This window comes from Vigna radiata, chromosome 10 (assembly GCF_000741045.1).
Source record: "Vigna radiata var. radiata cultivar VC1973A chromosome 10, Vradiata_ver6, whole genome shotgun sequence".
Taxonomy (NCBI): domain Eukaryota; kingdom Viridiplantae; phylum Streptophyta; class Magnoliopsida; order Fabales; family Fabaceae; genus Vigna; species Vigna radiata.
In genome coordinates, this window is record NC_028360.1 from 12,449,470 (window position 1) to 12,467,556 (window position 18,087).

Below are 18,087 nucleotides of genomic sequence, written 5' to 3' on the forward strand. Positions count from 1 at the left end.
CTTTCATCATTCTCGTTTCATATCATCAATAATCTCATTCATAAATACTTCTTTCACATATAAACAATATTGTACTGAAATGAATTGACCGAACAATCAGATACTAGTAGGAGACCGAACATAAAAGAAGTTCCAACACGTGACCGAACGGTCAGGCAAAGAAGGAAACCAAGCGCTTTTGAAAACCAAGGAATATAAATAATACATACATGAGAAAGAACGGATGCTCAATAACAGGTTATCTTTAACAAAACCGAGTACTTTACAGTTTGGGCCGAATGCCTTAATATATATAGACAAGAATTCTCTTCAATAAAGCGAGTGCCAGTACAAGACCAAACACTCTTTGGGGAATCAAAGGTCAGTATAAGACCGAACACTCCATAATAACTAATTTCAATGTAAGACCGAACGTTATTCAAAGGGGAAGAGTTATCATGAGACCGAACACATTAATGACTGAAAGGCTAGTCTATGACCGAGCATTTCCAAGACCGAGTACTCTCAAGACCGAGCACTCTCAAGACCGAGCATCAGTACAAACCGACCACTCAACAATAATTTTACTTAACACAAGACCGAACGCTTTTCCAAAGAAAGATAATTAGCATCAAACCGAGTATTTAGTCTATGACGAGTACTTCATAAGTACGAGCACTCAATCTATGACCGAGTACGTTCAATAAACATCATCAATATAAAAACTGAACGCTTAGTGTACGACCGAACATTTATTCAAGAGTAATCATAAGACCGAGTACTTCGTAAAACCGATTACTTTGAGTTTATTGAACATTCAATATAAGACCGAACGTTCTTAAATAGGGGATTCGTTTGGAATAACTAACTAAACAAGGTTTTTGAGTTTTCAACATACATTGTACAAGGCGATCGGTCTTCAACTGATTCCTACAAAGGGAATACAATCCAGACCGATCGTTTTAGGGGAAACCGAACGGTCCTAATGACCCTCAATTACAAATTCAAAATTTCACTAAGTTACATAACATTATGGAATATTTCATACCAAAATTAGACATGCATTATTCAAACAGCAAGATCATACTTCCATATTTAATTTCAACACATACAATCATCAATCATATACTCATAATATCATGCATACAAAAATCATCATAATTAAATTTATAAGCTTCCCTACCTCTAACTCCAACTACTTCTTCTAAGTCTTTAAGTAATTACTCCTAAGGCTTCCAAAGTCCAACGTTGTCCAAATGAAATTCTGATCGGTGCAAGTGAAAGAGCTTGGCACTGGGAAGAACTATTCTGAAAGGTGTAAGGTGATCGGAGGAGAGAAGGTGGTCAGAATCTAGAGAGAAGGTTGAGGTTTCTAGAGTGAAGGAGGAGAAAATGGTGGTTTCTGGAATTTAAGTCTGAGGAAGAAGAAGGGTTGCATGCAAAAGTGGCACCAGTTTTCAAAAATCAACTTTAAATATGGCCTCCACTAAGATTGCTCAGTCCATTTTCTGCACATCACATGTCTTCTACTATCTAGAAACTCTCATTCCTTCTGTTGCCACACGGTTCCCGAAGAGTGGGGAATTAAATAAGTTGCACTCTTTGTCTCCCACTCACATGGGAAAATTCAAGTGGCATGACACCTGTCCCCCACTAAAACGTTTTGTACTCCACGTGCTGCCACTTGGATTCCACTTTCTGCAAACTCTTACCTTCCCTACTGCTGCACAGTTTTCAAAGGAGAGGATTTAAATGGGGTTGGCAGCTTGTTCCCCATTATCATGAGAAATCTAGAGAAATCTAGAAGGGAAGTAACGTGTGTATTCCACTACAGTGGAAAATTTAATGGGATGTAACTAGGGATGGCAAAAAAATCCGCGGGCACGGGTATCCGCGGATAAAACCCGCGGCGAGTAGTTACCACCCGCGGATATTTACTAACCGCGGGTAGCAGGTATTTTAATACCCGCTTCTAAACGGGTAGGGTAGGGGTAGTATACTATCCGACCCGCGAGTACCCGCTACCCGCAAAAAATAAATAAAAAAATTAATTTATATTTTTTTAATTAAATTTAATTAAAAATAAAATAAAATTATATTTTATTAGATTAAAATCAATTAAAATTAAATTTTAATTTATATTTAATTTAATTTATATTATACTATATATATATATATATATATATATATATATATTTTTGTTATTTTATTTAAATTTTATTTTAAAAAATATAAAACATATTTTTTTATTTATTTTTTGCGGATATCCGCAGGTACCCGCAGATTTTTAAAATACCCGCGGGTATTTCTTAAGCGGGTACCCGACGGATAACGAGTCGGGTGGCGGATACATTTTTATCCGGCGGGTCGGGTTACGAATAGGCACTATCCGTGCCCGACCCGACCCGTTGTCATCCCTAGATGTAACATAAACTTCATTAAATATTTTATAAAGTTTAACTAATCAAATCGCATTTTTAATTATATAAATGAATAAAATAATTACTTCTATATATTAACATATTTGTATTGATTATTTTTTTCAGTATATATATTCTTGGACAATATAATGAAAGATGAGAAAATTAGTTTTAATATTTTATTTTTTATCATTATTTATTATTATTCTGAGATGAGAGGAATTATTAATAACTTTGATTGCACAAATTATAAAAATAAATCATATAACTTAGACTTTGATTAGAGAAAAACATTGAATACAATTAAATGCATGATTATAAATCATATAACTTAGACTTTAACACAAACTAAAATTTCCAATAGAACAACAACACCTTAAACAGCAGTTATTAACATCACATAAGCTAGCTACATAACAGCATCTGTCTCAAATACATGAAACTAACTTCAACAATAGCTAATATGTGACCAAAGATTTCTACTTAATACCAACATGAATTCACTTGAAACATTTAAGTAATGCTTTAGTCACTCTATTATATGTGATCTGCTGATCTGAGAGATATCTGTAAAATAGTAACATAAACTAACCCTTCACTTCCAACACCAGATATTATTTTATTGTGAAATTCATACATTAGTGGCTTTATTCTTTGCCATCTGCAGCCCTCAGAGAACCCAGTTGAACAGGAGCCTGAGTTTGCACCACTTTGGATGATCCATACACTGATAAATCAACACCAGATGCCTTCTCTTTCTCAAGCTGCTCTTTGATCCAAAAGTATGTGATTCTCAGTCCATCCTACATTCAGAATTCAGGTACTTTGAGTAAAACATACAATCTTACTCATCAAATTTCATACTAATCAGACACTGGAATGTGATATAATGTTGACAATTGGTAGGAAATTTATCAGATATAAGATAAGTTTACAGCCACATATAAAGAGAGGAAAATGACAATAATACCTTCAATTTCATAGTTGGAGCCCAACCAAGTTTTTCTTTAATTAATGTGTTGTCTGAATTACGTCCTCTAACACCTTCTGGGCCAGGAATGTGGTGAATTGGTATAGTCTTATTCTCAAAGCTAAGAACAATCTCAGCCATCTCATTCATGCTCACCATTTCATCACTTCCAATATTCACTGGCTCCCGGAAATCTGATTTTGTCAATCTAAGCACAAATAAAAAAACAAAGAACCAGCACTGCAATTTAAACCATCTTACCAAGTAATTAGAACTAAATAAAAGAAGGTAATATAGGCTTGATTTAATCAAGCACTGTACAACCAAATAGGCAAATCTTAATTCTTGTAAAGTCACTTCAAACAATATTTCTTCCATTAAATTCAGCAGACGTTGTTGATTGAGACAGAAAATTTCTTCCCAGTCTATGCAAATCTTAAACATCTTCGAAACTAGAAATTTCAGGATAGACATAGCAATTTTACAATTGTTTACATTTTGTAATTAATGGCAAATGCACACTACTGGATTCCTTCTCAGCATTCAATAAAAACAAAAGGATGTACTCATGATTCAAATTTAAAATATGGGAAACCCTGGAAGACATAATTTTAGATGTAATAGTCATTAGCCACGAGATCAGCAAAGGCATACCTGAGTACACCTTCAACACACTCATCAATAAAGGTGAAGGATCTTGTTTGCAATCCATCTCCCCACATCTCAAATTGGTCTTTGGATGTAAGAGCCTTCCGACAAAATGCTGCAGGAGCCTTCTCCCTTCCCCCTGGATTACAAACAAAAAAGCAACAAACTTTCAAATCCAAAAGAGATATACAAAAATGTAAACAACTACTTTGTCGACTTATAGATATGACATGACAGCAACTTCAAAAACTAGCAATTCAATCAAGAACTAATGGGTCTTTTGAGGGAAAAGATTCCTGAAAAGACACATCACTAAGTACCCAGACAAACCACATAGGAGAGTAACACAACTTTCAACCTAAAATCTTAAAACAATAGATTTATGCATCTTCTACCTTATATGTTGTTTAGTTTTCTCATTTTTATCCAATATAAGACTTAAACTCACACTTGGATTCTTAACAAAAACATACCTTTCCATGTCCCATAAGGACCATATATGTTATGGAATCTTCCAATGCGGCACTCAATTCCAAAGTCCTTGTTATAATGCTTGCATAACTCTTCAGTTGCAAGCTTCTCTAGCCCATATGCATCTTGTGGCTAAAAAAGGTCACAAATTAAACACGCCCTTGATAACCTAAGTATACAAGTAAATAACCAGCATAACTTGAACAACTAATTAAAGGGTCAGCAACAAACCTCAGCAGGCCAGGCATCAGCCTCCTTCAAACTCACATTTGTTTCCAACTGTTTAAATTCAGGGTAGATACAAGCACTAGAAGCATAAAAAAACCTAAAAGAAAAGCAAAAACAAAACACCTTAAATCATGTCACAGATAAAGACTATTATGCAATTGAGAGTAACAGCACAACTCATGTTTGTTCAAATTCACTGACCTCTTAACACCATTGATCCTAGCAGCTTCAATCATGTTGAAACTGATCATGGTGTTGTTGTACATAATGACTGAATGATTTGACTGGATGAAACCCATTCCACCCATATCAGCAGCAAGATTGAAAACATGATCCACACCCTTGGTAACTGTCAAACAGTTATCCATGACCCTAAGATCAACAAGGTGGAACTCATGGCAGAACATGTCTTCAGTCATGTGCTCGTTTTTCTTCCAATCAGAAGCAATGATGTAATGCCCCTCAGTCTTGAGGCGGCGTGCAATGTGTGAGGCAATGAAACCACCAGCCCCGGTGATGGAAATTCTGAGCTTTTCAGTGGGCCAGTAAGGTTCCCTCTCAAGGTTTTGGTAAGTGTATGCTCCATAGTCGGTGGTTCCGGAACTCCCCATGCTGCACCCCACATGAAGGAGTTAGTCAGAAACGCATAAAATGTTACCAGAAACAACAATTTCACCATTCAAGTTGCTTTTTTTAAGGAAGAACCAGACAGAGAAACAGATACACAACCTTGGGAGATGAAAACCAAGCAACAGATATTAGAAGAACAACATACCCCACACAAGGGCACATGGAAAATGGAACAGCATTATGAAAAAGCAATAAAATAATTAAAGGGTATATGCAAAAAACATCAACTCGCGGATACAAAACTTGTGGAAAATATTAGTACCAAAATAGGTGGCAAGTAATGATATTAAAGAAAAGCAGAGAAGGATAAGATGAAAGATATGAGGGAGTAATAAGACATTATTAAAAGTTAAAGGTTGAAGAATTTGGGAGGAAGAATACCTGATAATGAAATTGAAAAGGATTGAGAGAAGGAGAAGAACAGAGAATGGTGATGGGTTTGAAGTACATGTGTTGTGTGTGGTGGGTGTGAATGCTATATATAGAACAGAGTGCCACTCTGAGAAGGCAGAGCCACTCATCATGTATCACTGCTTCCTATCTATTAGATCCATTGGAGGCTAAGGAAATACAATTAAATTTTTATCTATTACTTATTTTTTAAATACTAAATATATTTTCTTATTTAATATAGTTATAGTTAATATTTATAAATAGTTATGAACAAATAATCCACTTATCATATATCATAAGTTTGTTGAATTTTGTAATCATTATCTTTAAGCATTGTATCTAAATGAAAAATAATATAATTATTTCTACAGCAATATCGCATATCTAACTTTTTCCCTATTTAAAATTTTACCATATCAATTCATATAAATATTTTTAAATAGTTATTATAAAATAAATAAATTTATCATACATGAAATAGGTATTATACTCTTGTACTGTGAAAATATTTAACAAGTTTTCAAAATTATTCACTTATTTAATAATTTTACAATATATCATTCATGCTCCAACCATTGTACAAATATTTTATTTTACTTTTAAAAACTCTTATATACTTATTATTTTAAATTTCCATGAACTTTTTTTCCTATTTTTTTATAATCAATAAAAACAAATATTTTCAAATAAGTTTGGTATCATTATAATCTTTAATTAAATATGTTGATATCTTAAAATCTATTCTTCGTTTATTTATTTGTTATTATATAAAAATTTATTATAAATAAATAAATTTAAAAAAACCACCTAGTATCAACAGGTTTTTAATTAGTAGAAAGATATTCTCCTTCAACGCTTAAATTCAAATTCAAAGATTTTTTTTTAAAAAAAATTATATTTATTGGTTATACTTTTAATATGATTGCCTTTAAAAAATACTTGTAGGAAAAACGAATATTTGTTTAGTGAAAATATGTAAGTCTTTTAATAAAAATTAATGCATCGGTTAAAGAATAAGTAAAATAAATACATTTACGGAAAGTATTGAATGCCTGATTAATATTAAAGAATAACATTCTTATCAATAAACTATACTTTTAATAGTTCCATGCATTTAAGTTTGACGAATTTTTTTGGCTTTTAATATTAAATGCATATTAAAATATTCTTAATATTTATTAAAACGAATAAGAGACATTCTTCCATTTCTTTTTAGGTGTTGTTTAATATTATTTTGCCAAAAAAAATGGAAAAAAATTTCTTAATCAAAACAAAATTGTTATTTGAGAACATTTACTATATCCCTTGTCATATTAAATACAAATGTATAAATTAATCAAAACTTAAATTAAAGTAACATTGTGTAATTAATGTTATCTTAAACTTTAAATACAGTTATGTAGAATAATTTTTTAAAATAATTGACAACTAAAAAACATAGGAAGTAATCTAAAAGAGATTGTATATTAAATAACATAATTAAAGGATAAACAAATAGTAATTGTTAATTTCAACTTGTCCTATTATTGTATTATAATGACATTCAGTGTTATATTTTTAAATAAAATTTTTAGATAATGATATAATAATATAAATAAGATAATGTAATATTACATTTTAAGAAGAAAAAACATTTTCCTTTCAATAAAATAATAAATTGTTTTGCATCACTATGATCATAAAGATTTATATTTTCTATAATAGAAATGACAAAACATCATATTTTGACATTTTTTTTCATTATTGACAAAAATTTACTAAAAAATTATAAATTTTCGTACGTTATATCTCTCATGTCATTTTTCATGATTTAGAAGTGATATTTAAAAAAAAGAAAAACTGCTAATAATCATGAGATACTCAGAGAAAATATCTAAAACATTTCTTTCTCTGAATTATTTGTACATCTTTAAATTAATATTAAAGACAAAAAAACATATTTAATTTTTTACAAATATCCCTTTTAAATTTTAGTCAAATAATATTATTTGTGTGTATCTTGTTTTTCTCAATTACTAAATTTAAGTTTCTACCTTAAAAGGTTTCAGGTGAAAAAAATCAACAATTTAATCACTTATTAGTCAATAAATAGTTATTAGTCAATTCTCGTAAAAGTACTTTAGTCCCTTATTTTTTGGTTGAATTATTCGTCTTATTTTATTTTTCAATCAATTTGATTTTCTTGATTTTGGAAACCATATTATTCCTAATATACAATAAATTATAGATTAAATTAATTTATACGAATTTAAATGATAAATAAATAAGTCTTACTATCAGAATAAGTTTTGTTTTAGTAATCAAAACAAATTTCAAATCTCTTTACAAAAACTTTCAACTAATTTTCTTTTTGAACAAATAAAGCATTCCGTTATTTTAATCTTAGAATAAAGTAATGATAATAACGCTTATAGCTGAATTTTTAGAAGGATTATTGATGTCAAAAATTGAAACGATTAACGTTAATTTTAGACTAATTGTTTTATAATTTCAAGAACAAAGAGTAATCATAGTTATCGGAAACTCTTTGAACGTTGATATTTCATCATTCCGTTTTATTTTACTAAAAATTACAAAACTAAAATAAATAATAAAATATTAGTAAATATATTTTTAATTTCTAACATGAAATTGAAGTTAATTTTATTTCATGTTTTATTCTTTAAACTTTAAAAATAAACGAACCTTAAATTAAAAAGCTAAATCTATTGTTTAGGTATTAAAATTTACAAACGATAAATTATAATTTTATATCTAAACTTAAAGATTAAAAACATATTTAAAATATTTATAAGCATACATAAAAGGTAAAATAAAAAAAATAAATTGTCATAAATTAGAACTAGATAAAAATAAGTTTTAGAAAAAACATTTAAAAATTTTATAAATATTTATAATAAAAGGTTTATTCAAAGATGTAATGTATGTAAGTATTACTATGATGAAACTGGGAATTTGAAAAGGGTTTGTTTGGGTTGGAAAGGGAACGCAAAATGGTTGTTAGAAGTACTTACGACGTCACTGAGAAGAAAAAAACAGAACGCGAAAGCGGAAAAAAGCAAATCTGCGTTGGAATCGCGCTTTTCGTTGTTTGGCGTTGTCTGCAATGCAAGTTCCTCTTTCTGTTTTTATTCTTTGTTGGAGTTACTGTTTACACAGAATCATTTATAATCATTGCAAAACCAAACAATACAATACAAAAAATGATTATGATTGTGAATTGAATACGAATCAATGCATGGATGTATGCATGTATGGTGCACCTTCCTTCATTATTTTTTCTCTTATTTAAAAATATTAAACAAACAAACAATAACTACTTCAACCTTTTTTTAGTTTATGTCTATCATACTTTTTTTTGAGTGTGCAATTAGGTATAATACACCAGTAATAAATTAATATATAAATTAATTCATCAATCCAAATTACAATTAACAATAGAATTATATATACGAAAATATTATAATTTGACTTATTTAAGTTTTGAACTTTTTATAAATTTTAGTGTTTTTTAACTAAGATTTTATTACTTTTTGATACTATTAAGTTTTAAGTACTTAAAATTGTTATATTTTTCTTTTGGATGTCTCTAATTAATTTAATTTATTATTTGAGAATGTATTGAATAACAAAGATAGCCACTCTCATATATATTAATAGTAGTAATGATATTAATAATTTAGATTATGCATATGATTACATGATTGAATGATATGATTATCTTATTAGATTTTAAATTAAAACAACAAAAGCCATTTAGTTTTACATCAACACTTGAAGATGAGAATCGCATTATAAAGATTAAATGACAAATACTTAATTAAAAATACTTAAACGATGAAGACTCAAGTAAGAAAAAAAAAATACAAATCAATAGACTAAAAGTTTAGTAAAAATACAAATAAAAATATCTAAATTTTAGAAGGACTTAAAACTTAAATTAAAAATTAATACTCAATTCATATTTTGAATCTTAATTTTTGAAAATAACATACATGTAAAATCCACCTAGTTAATAATAAGAAGACTGTTAAAAAAAATTGCCTACATTACTATCTTACCTTCAGTTTCCGAGTCTTGGGATTACCTTTTAATACACATTTCAATTCGGAATTCGAAATAAGCAGAAGGTGGTACGATTAGCAATTTGGGTGGTGTGTATTAAATAATTTCTGATTCAGAGAATCACTTTAAATATTTAAAGCCCGGCCCAAACATTCAAAAAGGATTTTGTCAATGAAAAGTACATAAATTTCTCTTTCTATCTGACACTCATTTGGCCCAAAAGAAAAATCAAAGTAAAGAAGTCTTGCTATTCTAACTATCCAAAATTCAACTCAGTAAATTAAACTCTTAAGTAATATTATTATGTGGTTTACTTTATCTGATTTACATTAATGACACTGATTAAAATGCAAATGATAACGAGGTACCTAAAGATAGAAGAAAATTGTTAAAACACTAAAACAAGAAGATTTAAATTTAGATATTTTTTATTGATTTAAATATTTTTTATTAGAAAAAAAGTTTCTTTAACAATTCTTTTTTATAATTTTTTAATAATATATATGTGATAGTTTGTAATTGATCCGTTTCAAATATTTTTTTAAAATAAATTTAAATAAGTTAATAAAACAATAACAGGAGTTAAAAAAAAGTTGTTAAAATATTATATTTTGAAGAAGAAAATTGTTCAGAGAAGAGTGAAGAACGAAGAAAGTGGAAATCCAACCTAAGATTACCCGAAAGAGACAGACAGTTGTGTCGTGTCTATCCGCAGTGACTCACTCACACCTCATCTTATGTAAATAAATATTCCTTCTTTCAAAACTATAATATTTTAACCACGCTTTAGCAACATAAAAATGATTTTTTTTTTCTTTTACATTTTTAGGAATATTTTAATCATTAAAAAAGAAAGGTAATTTTGTATTTATAAAAAAATAGATATAAAATTTACTGGGTGTGGTTGATAACGTCACAATCATTTGAGGGATTGTTAGAAGAAGAAAAACAAGAAAAGAGCAAGAAATTTGGTTTTAAAAATAAGAAAAGTTAACGATGAGAATATGGATTGGTGCCAAAAGTAGAAACTAGGAACAAGTTGGTGGGCGTTGAAAAGGAAGAAGATATGTATTGGATTACGATGCAGAAATGAAGAGCAACCAACCCTAATGGATGAGGGTGCCATGCCACCTCACAAATTCATTTTTTTTTTCTATTATTATTGAATTCCAAAAGACATGGATATTAATTAAATAACAAGAAAACGTGAGATTATTTGTGTGGATGAGATTGAAGAAGCATTTTGTGTTATGATAGGTCCATTGGTAGAATGATGTGATTACTGGAATTGAAAGTTTGAGAGCATGGAAAGGGTGTTGTCAGTGGATGAAATATCGGAGCAATATTGGGTGGCGGCCAAGAAGGAATCATGCAAGTCAAAGTCAAAGATGAACCGTAGTGAATCGGAATGGGCCTTTCAGCAGTTTCTTCAGGAAGCAGTTTCTCCTTCTTCATCTTCTTCCTCCGACGTTAAACCCAAAAACGATCCCGACATCAACATGAACATCCCTGTTACTCTAAATGTCGATTCCCACGATTACCAAACCATTCTTAAAACCAAGCTTAACCTCGCTTGTGCCGCTGTCGCTTTGTCTCGGGTATCTTGTACCTTTTTGTTTTCTTCAATGTTTTCTATTTTGTGGGATATAGCTTCATGTTCTTACCATGGTATTAATGTTTATCTGTGTTCAATCTTTTAAAGCTAGCTTTTTTTCATGGATATTATAGCATGGTATTCCAAAATTGATATGTACTCACGGGATGTAACTTTTACAAATCAAACATTATTTTAAAACTTTGAACCTGTGGCTAACTTCATTGATTGACCATTCTTTCTCTCAAATTGAATTGTTGCATCAATTCCATGTTTTTCTGTCAATCATCTATTTCTGTCATCTCTTTGTCGTTGGAAATTGAATCGGTATCTCATGTTTTCTTCTGCTGCTTGCAATATATAGGGATCTTTGGTCAAATCTCAAAATCCGACAACTTTCCCTGATAGTGGATCACAGGCATCTGTTCCTTCTGAAGTTGGAACCTTGAAAGGTTTGAATTAATATATAATTTTGGATGCATTTATGATTTTTTGCACAGTGTGAATGAGAGCATGGAAGGTCCTTTGGGAAATGATCTTCTAAAATCACAAAATACAGATTCCCTGCAAAAGAAAGCTGGTGTTGCAGTGAGGCCAACATTAAGTGCATCATCAAGAGAGCAATCAGATGATGAGGAAGCGGAGGAAGAGATTAACATGAGTGGAAAAATGAATACAACTGATGCAAAACGAGTAAGGAGGTAACAACAGTCTCGTAATTGACTATGTTTAGCATAGAAAACGTTAATGCTTCAGTACTATGTTAGTTTCTTCAAAGGGAAAAATGTACCTTGTTTAATTTAAACTCTAACAAACTTGTTTTTTAGGATGCTTTCTAACAGGGAGTCTGCTAGACGCTCAAGGAGAAGAAAGCAGGCTCATTTAACTGAGCTGGAGACACAGGTGCGCATGTTTCTTGTTCATGTTTCTGTAATAATTTCCTCAAAGAGTTATGTACATTCTGACTTTATATTGTATCTCAGGTCTCCCAATTAAGAGGTGAAAATTCTTCCTTGTTAAAGCGCTTAACTGACGTGAATCAGAGATACAACAGTGCTGCAGTGGACAACAGAGTATTGAAAGCTGATGTTGAAACGTTAAGAGCTAAGGTAAATCCTTGGTGTAATGATTTAAAAAATTGACTTTAAGGTTAAGGGTTAACGGTGATGATTTGGTTTGTAGGTGAAGATGGCTGAAGAGACAGTGAAAAGAATATCTGGGTTGAATCCAATGTTTCATGGCATGAGTGAGATGTCAGCAATGGAAATAGCAATGTTTGATGAAAGTCGTTCTGAGACATCAGGTGGTGGTGCTGTTCCTGTGCAAGAAGACCCAAATCATAAACTTTGTGAAGCCAAGAATGGATTGGGAGGCATTTGTTCAGTGAAAAGTGTGCAGCAGAAGGTTACAACAGTGGTAGGTTGGGGAGGAAATTCCCTGCATAGAGTTGCTAGCTTGGAACATCTTCAGAAGCGAATTCGTGGTGATGAAGATTCACGTGGAGACCAATAACATAGTACCCAAATTACATTATGATTTCATGGGGAAACTATTCTAGACTCTTGTTTCTGCTACTTGTAAGTAACACTAAATTCTTGTAAATCCATGTCAAGAATATCTGGGTTGAATCCAATGTTTCATGGCAATGTGTAACATAAATGTTCTGGAGGTTGAGTCATCTAATTCCTTCGTAATTTTTTCTCATTACTGACCGTCTTCCTTCGTTCAAGTTTGTTCAGAAAGATATTGTCAAAGGTCCTCTGATGCTAAAATCAATTCAAGAATCCTTTCGATAATCAGAGCGTAGTTTTAAATATATAATAAATAAATCTACTTACCTCTTATCTTTGACTTCTATATATAACACTCATTAAATCAAGATCCAATCACAATCTAATAATCTTTAATCCTATTTTACCGTAATTTAATCTGTCTTCTTCTTAATTCTTGACATGATCTTTCCAGACTGACCGTCCATCTCGTCGCATTCATAGTCGTCCGTCTGGAATTCCCACTACAATATAATATATTAGTTAGATAGACATGATGGTAACAAGAGACTCTCAAATGTTTGGTAAAGGTTGCCTTATGCAAATTGGGTGTTATATAATTTGCTTTCAATTCATTATCGATTGATGTTTATCCTCTGCCGTTATCTTGCTCTGTCTATACGATCATACATCATATCTACGTGATAGATGTTATAATTACTTGATTAAGGAAATGATCAGTTTTCTATAAAATTATCATCAATAATAATTAATTTAGAGGAAAGTAAGGCTATCAATTATGATTAAATTAGTGTAATTTAAAACTGATTTTAAAAATTATATATATAAATTTAAAATAAAGAGATAAATGATTATATTTATTATACATATTATACGTTATTAATTTTAATGTTAAAGTATTTTCTGCATATAATTAACCTGTTAGACTAAATGGACATTTTAAATAAACAAATAATAACAAAGATCAAAATTTAGATGTAAAGAGACACAAAATAAAATTTCACAGATAATCTTAATCCTATAATAAAAACAATGATAAATATAGTTATTCAATCTAATCTTATTTGTATTAAAAATTTAAATTTTATATTGAATAAATATTAAAAAATTGAACATTCTTTTAGTTTTACATCGAAAATCGAACATTCAATATAAAAATTTAAAGAGTTAAATATGGTTTTAGTTTCTTGGTTTTAGTCTATTTTTCAAATTAAAGTATAATTTAGTCCTTCAACTTTAGAAAACTCTCGTTTTATTCCTTTTTACCAAATTTTTTAAACTTTATTAGTTGTTTCAAACGCGTTTCTTAATTAACCTTGAAGCAAAAATGTGTCAAATAGTGTAAATAAAATTAAAAAAATTTGGTAAAAAGGAATAAAACTAGAGTTTTCTAAAGTTGAAGAACTAAATTGTACCTTACTTTGAAACAGAGACTAAAACCAAAATCGCGCCAAAATAGGGACTAACAACGTATTTAACCTAAATTCAAATTTTATATTAATAAAGAGAATTCATGTTCTGTTAGTTTGTTAGTTATGGATACTTTTTGTGTTATCAATATATATATTCCACTCGTGAAACATGCAATCATTACATAGTATCTACTTTTGAGGCTGTCAGGTTCTGAATCTGTTTACAAATCTTGAACGTGTGTTTGGTGGAGAGAGGTAGAAAGATGGACGGAGCAGAATTGCTCTTCGAATGAAAGAGGATGAGTAAAAATATAAATAAAATTACTAATTTATCTTGTATTTTGGACTATATTTAATAAAGTGATGATACAATATATTGAATATTTTCTAAATAATTTATTTTTCATTGAAACACCTCACTTACATAACTTTCAATTTTCTTCTTACTTATTTTTATTTTATCAAACATCTAATGTTAAGTTTTGATTCCTATTTCTTTTATTTTTCCCAATTAATTTCTTTTTATTCTATTATTTTTGTTTCTCAAAATTTGTTCTTTTAAGTGTCATGTTCTTCTTATGACATCATTTCAACCTCTTATGATATAAAACTAAACTCAACATGCAATTATTTATAATTTACAAGAAAAAATGAATTCTATCTCATAGAAATTAATAAAGACCATAATTATATTGTCGGTGTAATAATTTCCTACTACACACACGATAAAGGAATGAGAAACTTAACTATCTCCAAATATTGTATATATTTTCAGCCAATTCAAACGAAAATAAAACTCCTTAAATGATTTTGAATTTGGAATTCATTTCCACGTTTGTTTTTTTATATATAATTTTAGTGTTTTTATCTTAAATTTTCTATTACTTGGGTAATTTATTTTTCATGCCATTTTCGACGTGTGTATGGCATTTATAACTTTTACGAACATGAATATAATTAAACAAATTTTACATATTAAATCAATACAAACATTATTCAAAAATCGTGTAATAAAATTTAAAACAATGATTATTTGAAAAGCGCGTTAAGAAAATGGAAGACTAAAATAAATATTAGAAAAAACAAGATTTGGTACAAAATAAAAAATAAAATTAGATTTGAGTCAAAACTGAAATGTACCTTAGCCAGCTTTTAAAACTCCATGGAAATGCAGAAAAGAAAAATTAAAAATAATGTTTTTACATTTAATGTAAAATATAAAGGTAAAATAATTATAAAAAAGTAAAATTTTATATTTTTTTAAAAAAATATTAAATAAATATAAAAAAATTAAGTGTCTCATATAATATTTTTTAACTTTTAATTCTCTCTCAAATATTTTCTCCATTTTTATTTACAGAGCAGCCCCAAAATTTGTAGGTGAGACTGTCACTTAATTTATTGATCATTACAGTGAATAAAATTTAACACGTGATGGATAGACACAACACAAGGAAGTAAGAAAGAGGTTGTTCTGTTTGTTTGGATTACCATGGGGTCAATGCTTTTTTTTTTTTTTCTTGATTAGGGTTTTAGGTTATTATCTAATTTGGAAAATATAAATAAAAATCGTAGCCACAGAGGAAGAGAGAGAGAGAAATGGAGATGAGGATGATGAGCTGCGTCGGGTTTTCGACTTCAATCCCAAAAGCTGCAAATGGGTTGGGTTCGTCTTCGTCTTTGTGTTTGGGAAACCCCAAATTGTTGAATTCAGGAGGTGGAAGGGTTAGTATAGTGAGCGTTAATGGTGGGAGAAGAAGAAACAGAGGCTTCACTTGCAACGCTCTTTTCGGATTGGGCGTGCCAGAACTTGTCGTTATTGCCGGCGTGGCAGCACTGGTTTTTGGGCCCAAGAAATTGCCGGAAGTGGGTCGAAGCATCGGCAAAACTGTGAAGAGCTTCCAGCAGGTAATTATTTTCCCCTTCTTCTCTTTCACAATCAATCATTTCAAATTGTAGCATTTTTATATTAGATTTTGGGATTTATTAGACTTAAATTCAAATTCTACTGTCTCAGTAGTTGTTAATCTGGGATGTTTCAATCACTGGTATTAGATCACTTATGAACATTCAAATCTGTTAATTTTTTACACTTGATATGTCTGGCCTCATGACTTTGTGTGTTGAAGATTTGCCTTCACAAATGATACAGTGACTGAAATGGTATGTTTTTGTGTGTGTGTGGCAAACAACAATCACTCTTTAGCTAGCTAAATTTTGGATCGTGTCAGATTTGGATTCTGGGTTTGACTTAATGGTTAAAGATATGTTTGTGAAGTGTTGTGTACATTTATTTTATTGCTGGTTATGGTATTTTTGTGAATATTATAGGCGGCAAAGGAATTTGAGTCGGAGCTTAAGAAGGAACCTGATTCCAGAGAAGAGGAGTCTTCTGAGAAATCTATTGCCATTGGTGAACAGGAGAAGCTGGACAATGAGTTGTCTAGTTCTAAGGAGACTGTATGAGATTGTAGATTAGATATGATAAGTAGGTACCAAATTATCACCATGACATTACTATGCCTTTAAAGAAACTATTCTTCTTTACGATCTGTTAGTTTAGTATTTCTGGGATTTTGAGTTTCGTTGTTTAAATCATCAGACCAAGCTTTCAAATAAAAGATATCTGGAGAGGGGTACTAGTTTTTGTTGGTATTGCTCAAATTTTTTCACTCCACTTTCCTTGGTAATCCGTGTCCTTCAGAGTAAGATTATTCTCACTGTGAATGTACCTTTACTTCCCCCACGTTCAGTTTAGAGGAAAGAGATCAAATCTTTCATTTGTTGCCTATACGAGTAAAATGTCATTTTGATTCATGAAAAAAATTCTATAGATCATATTCGTCTTCATGTTAACGAAAAACACGTTGAACGTTTCTTTATGCTAACGAAGAGCATGCATGACATGACGAGTTAAAGATCATGGTGGAGTCTTAACTAACATGAAAACTCGATTTTACTAGATTCATCTCCATCGTCAAATCATGAACCAATTTTCGATTGTGCTTGATGCGCTTAATGCCAAACTTCGGCATGAAATGACAAAGTGCGGATTATTACATAACTAAGTGGTTGTGTTGCGGTTCAACCGAAGAATTTTTCGATTTAATGCATCACATTGTTCGTCCCTTGTTCCATTGTGACCACGCATTCTCGTGTATGAATTGAAATTCTTGGCAATTTAACGTAACAATCAATCAGAAATACTTTGGCACTATTACACTTTGTCATTAAATAGATATACTTTCTGGATATTTAAATACTGTAATGTTTTCAAACAGTGGTAAATAGATCAAATGTGTTCGGCTATGCAAATTCCCAAATACACCATATATCAGTTGAATTTTGAAAATTTCGCTCATATAAAGTTAGGACTTTAGAAATTTCAGTAAGAAATAAAAGGGCATTAAAAATTGTCAATGAATGTTATCTTCATTTCTTCTAACATGATTACTTTTTTTCTCATTCCTCGCAACACTTGAAAAAAAATTATCTTGTCGCTGTTATTCTTCCTCACCCAAACAAAAAATAAATATCTTCCTATGTTGTAGAGAAACAATACATATACTACTGAATCCTCAATCAAATTTTGGGTAGAATCATAACTAACTTCTCTTCACAAGACTTTTAATATTTCTAAATACAGAAAAAAAAATACTTTTTTTTTTTCAAATTAAATCTAGTATTTTCCAAATAACCCATACAAATTCAAGTGTCCCTGAGCTATTTCAATGGTCACAAGGATACACATTGCAAAATTAGGAAC

General features: G+C 30.2%; 3 protein-coding genes across 4 annotated transcripts; 2 read left to right on the forward strand and 1 right to left on the reverse strand.

Annotated features, from left to right (window-relative positions):
* Positions 1–2,697: 2,697 nt before the first annotated feature.
* On the reverse strand, positions 2,698–5,908 carry LOC106776083 (GDP-mannose 3,5-epimerase 2). Its single transcript, XM_014663397.2, has 7 exons — positions 5,728–5,908; positions 4,918–5,328; positions 4,720–4,813; positions 4,491–4,620; positions 4,024–4,156; positions 3,370–3,577; positions 2,698–3,202 (listed from the first exon to the last, which is right to left on the reverse strand). Exons 1-7 carry the CDS (start codon positions 5,868–5,870, stop codon positions 3,047–3,049), a joined length of 1,275 nt encoding a protein of 424 aa, XP_014518883.2. The 5' UTR covers positions 5,871–5,908; the 3' UTR covers positions 2,698–3,046.
* Positions 5,909–10,858: 4,950 nt separating this feature from the next.
* Positions 10,859–13,105, forward strand: LOC106774398 (light-inducible protein CPRF2). Of its 2 annotated transcripts, none has more exons than XM_014661380.2 (6): positions 10,859–11,402; positions 11,763–11,850; positions 11,958–12,099; positions 12,241–12,301; positions 12,382–12,507; positions 12,581–13,105. In XM_014661380.2, exons 1-6 carry the CDS (start codon positions 11,109–11,111, stop codon positions 12,908–12,910), a joined length of 1,041 nt encoding a protein of 346 aa, XP_014516866.1. In that variant the 5' UTR covers positions 10,859–11,108; the 3' UTR covers positions 12,911–13,105. The 2 variants fall into 2 exon arrangements, with proteins under 2 accessions (XP_014516866.1, XP_014516865.1); XM_014661379.2 differs by having other exon boundaries at positions 10,866–11,402; positions 12,226–12,301.
* Positions 13,106–15,863: 2,758 nt separating this feature from the next.
* Positions 15,864–16,993, forward strand: LOC106775252 (sec-independent protein translocase protein TATA, chloroplastic). The gene is made up of 2 exons (XM_014662347.2): positions 15,864–16,229; positions 16,653–16,993. Exons 1-2 carry the CDS (start codon positions 15,921–15,923, stop codon positions 16,785–16,787), a joined length of 444 nt encoding a protein of 147 aa, XP_014517833.1. The 5' UTR covers positions 15,864–15,920; the 3' UTR covers positions 16,788–16,993.
* Positions 16,994–18,087: the final 1,094 nt, after the last annotated feature.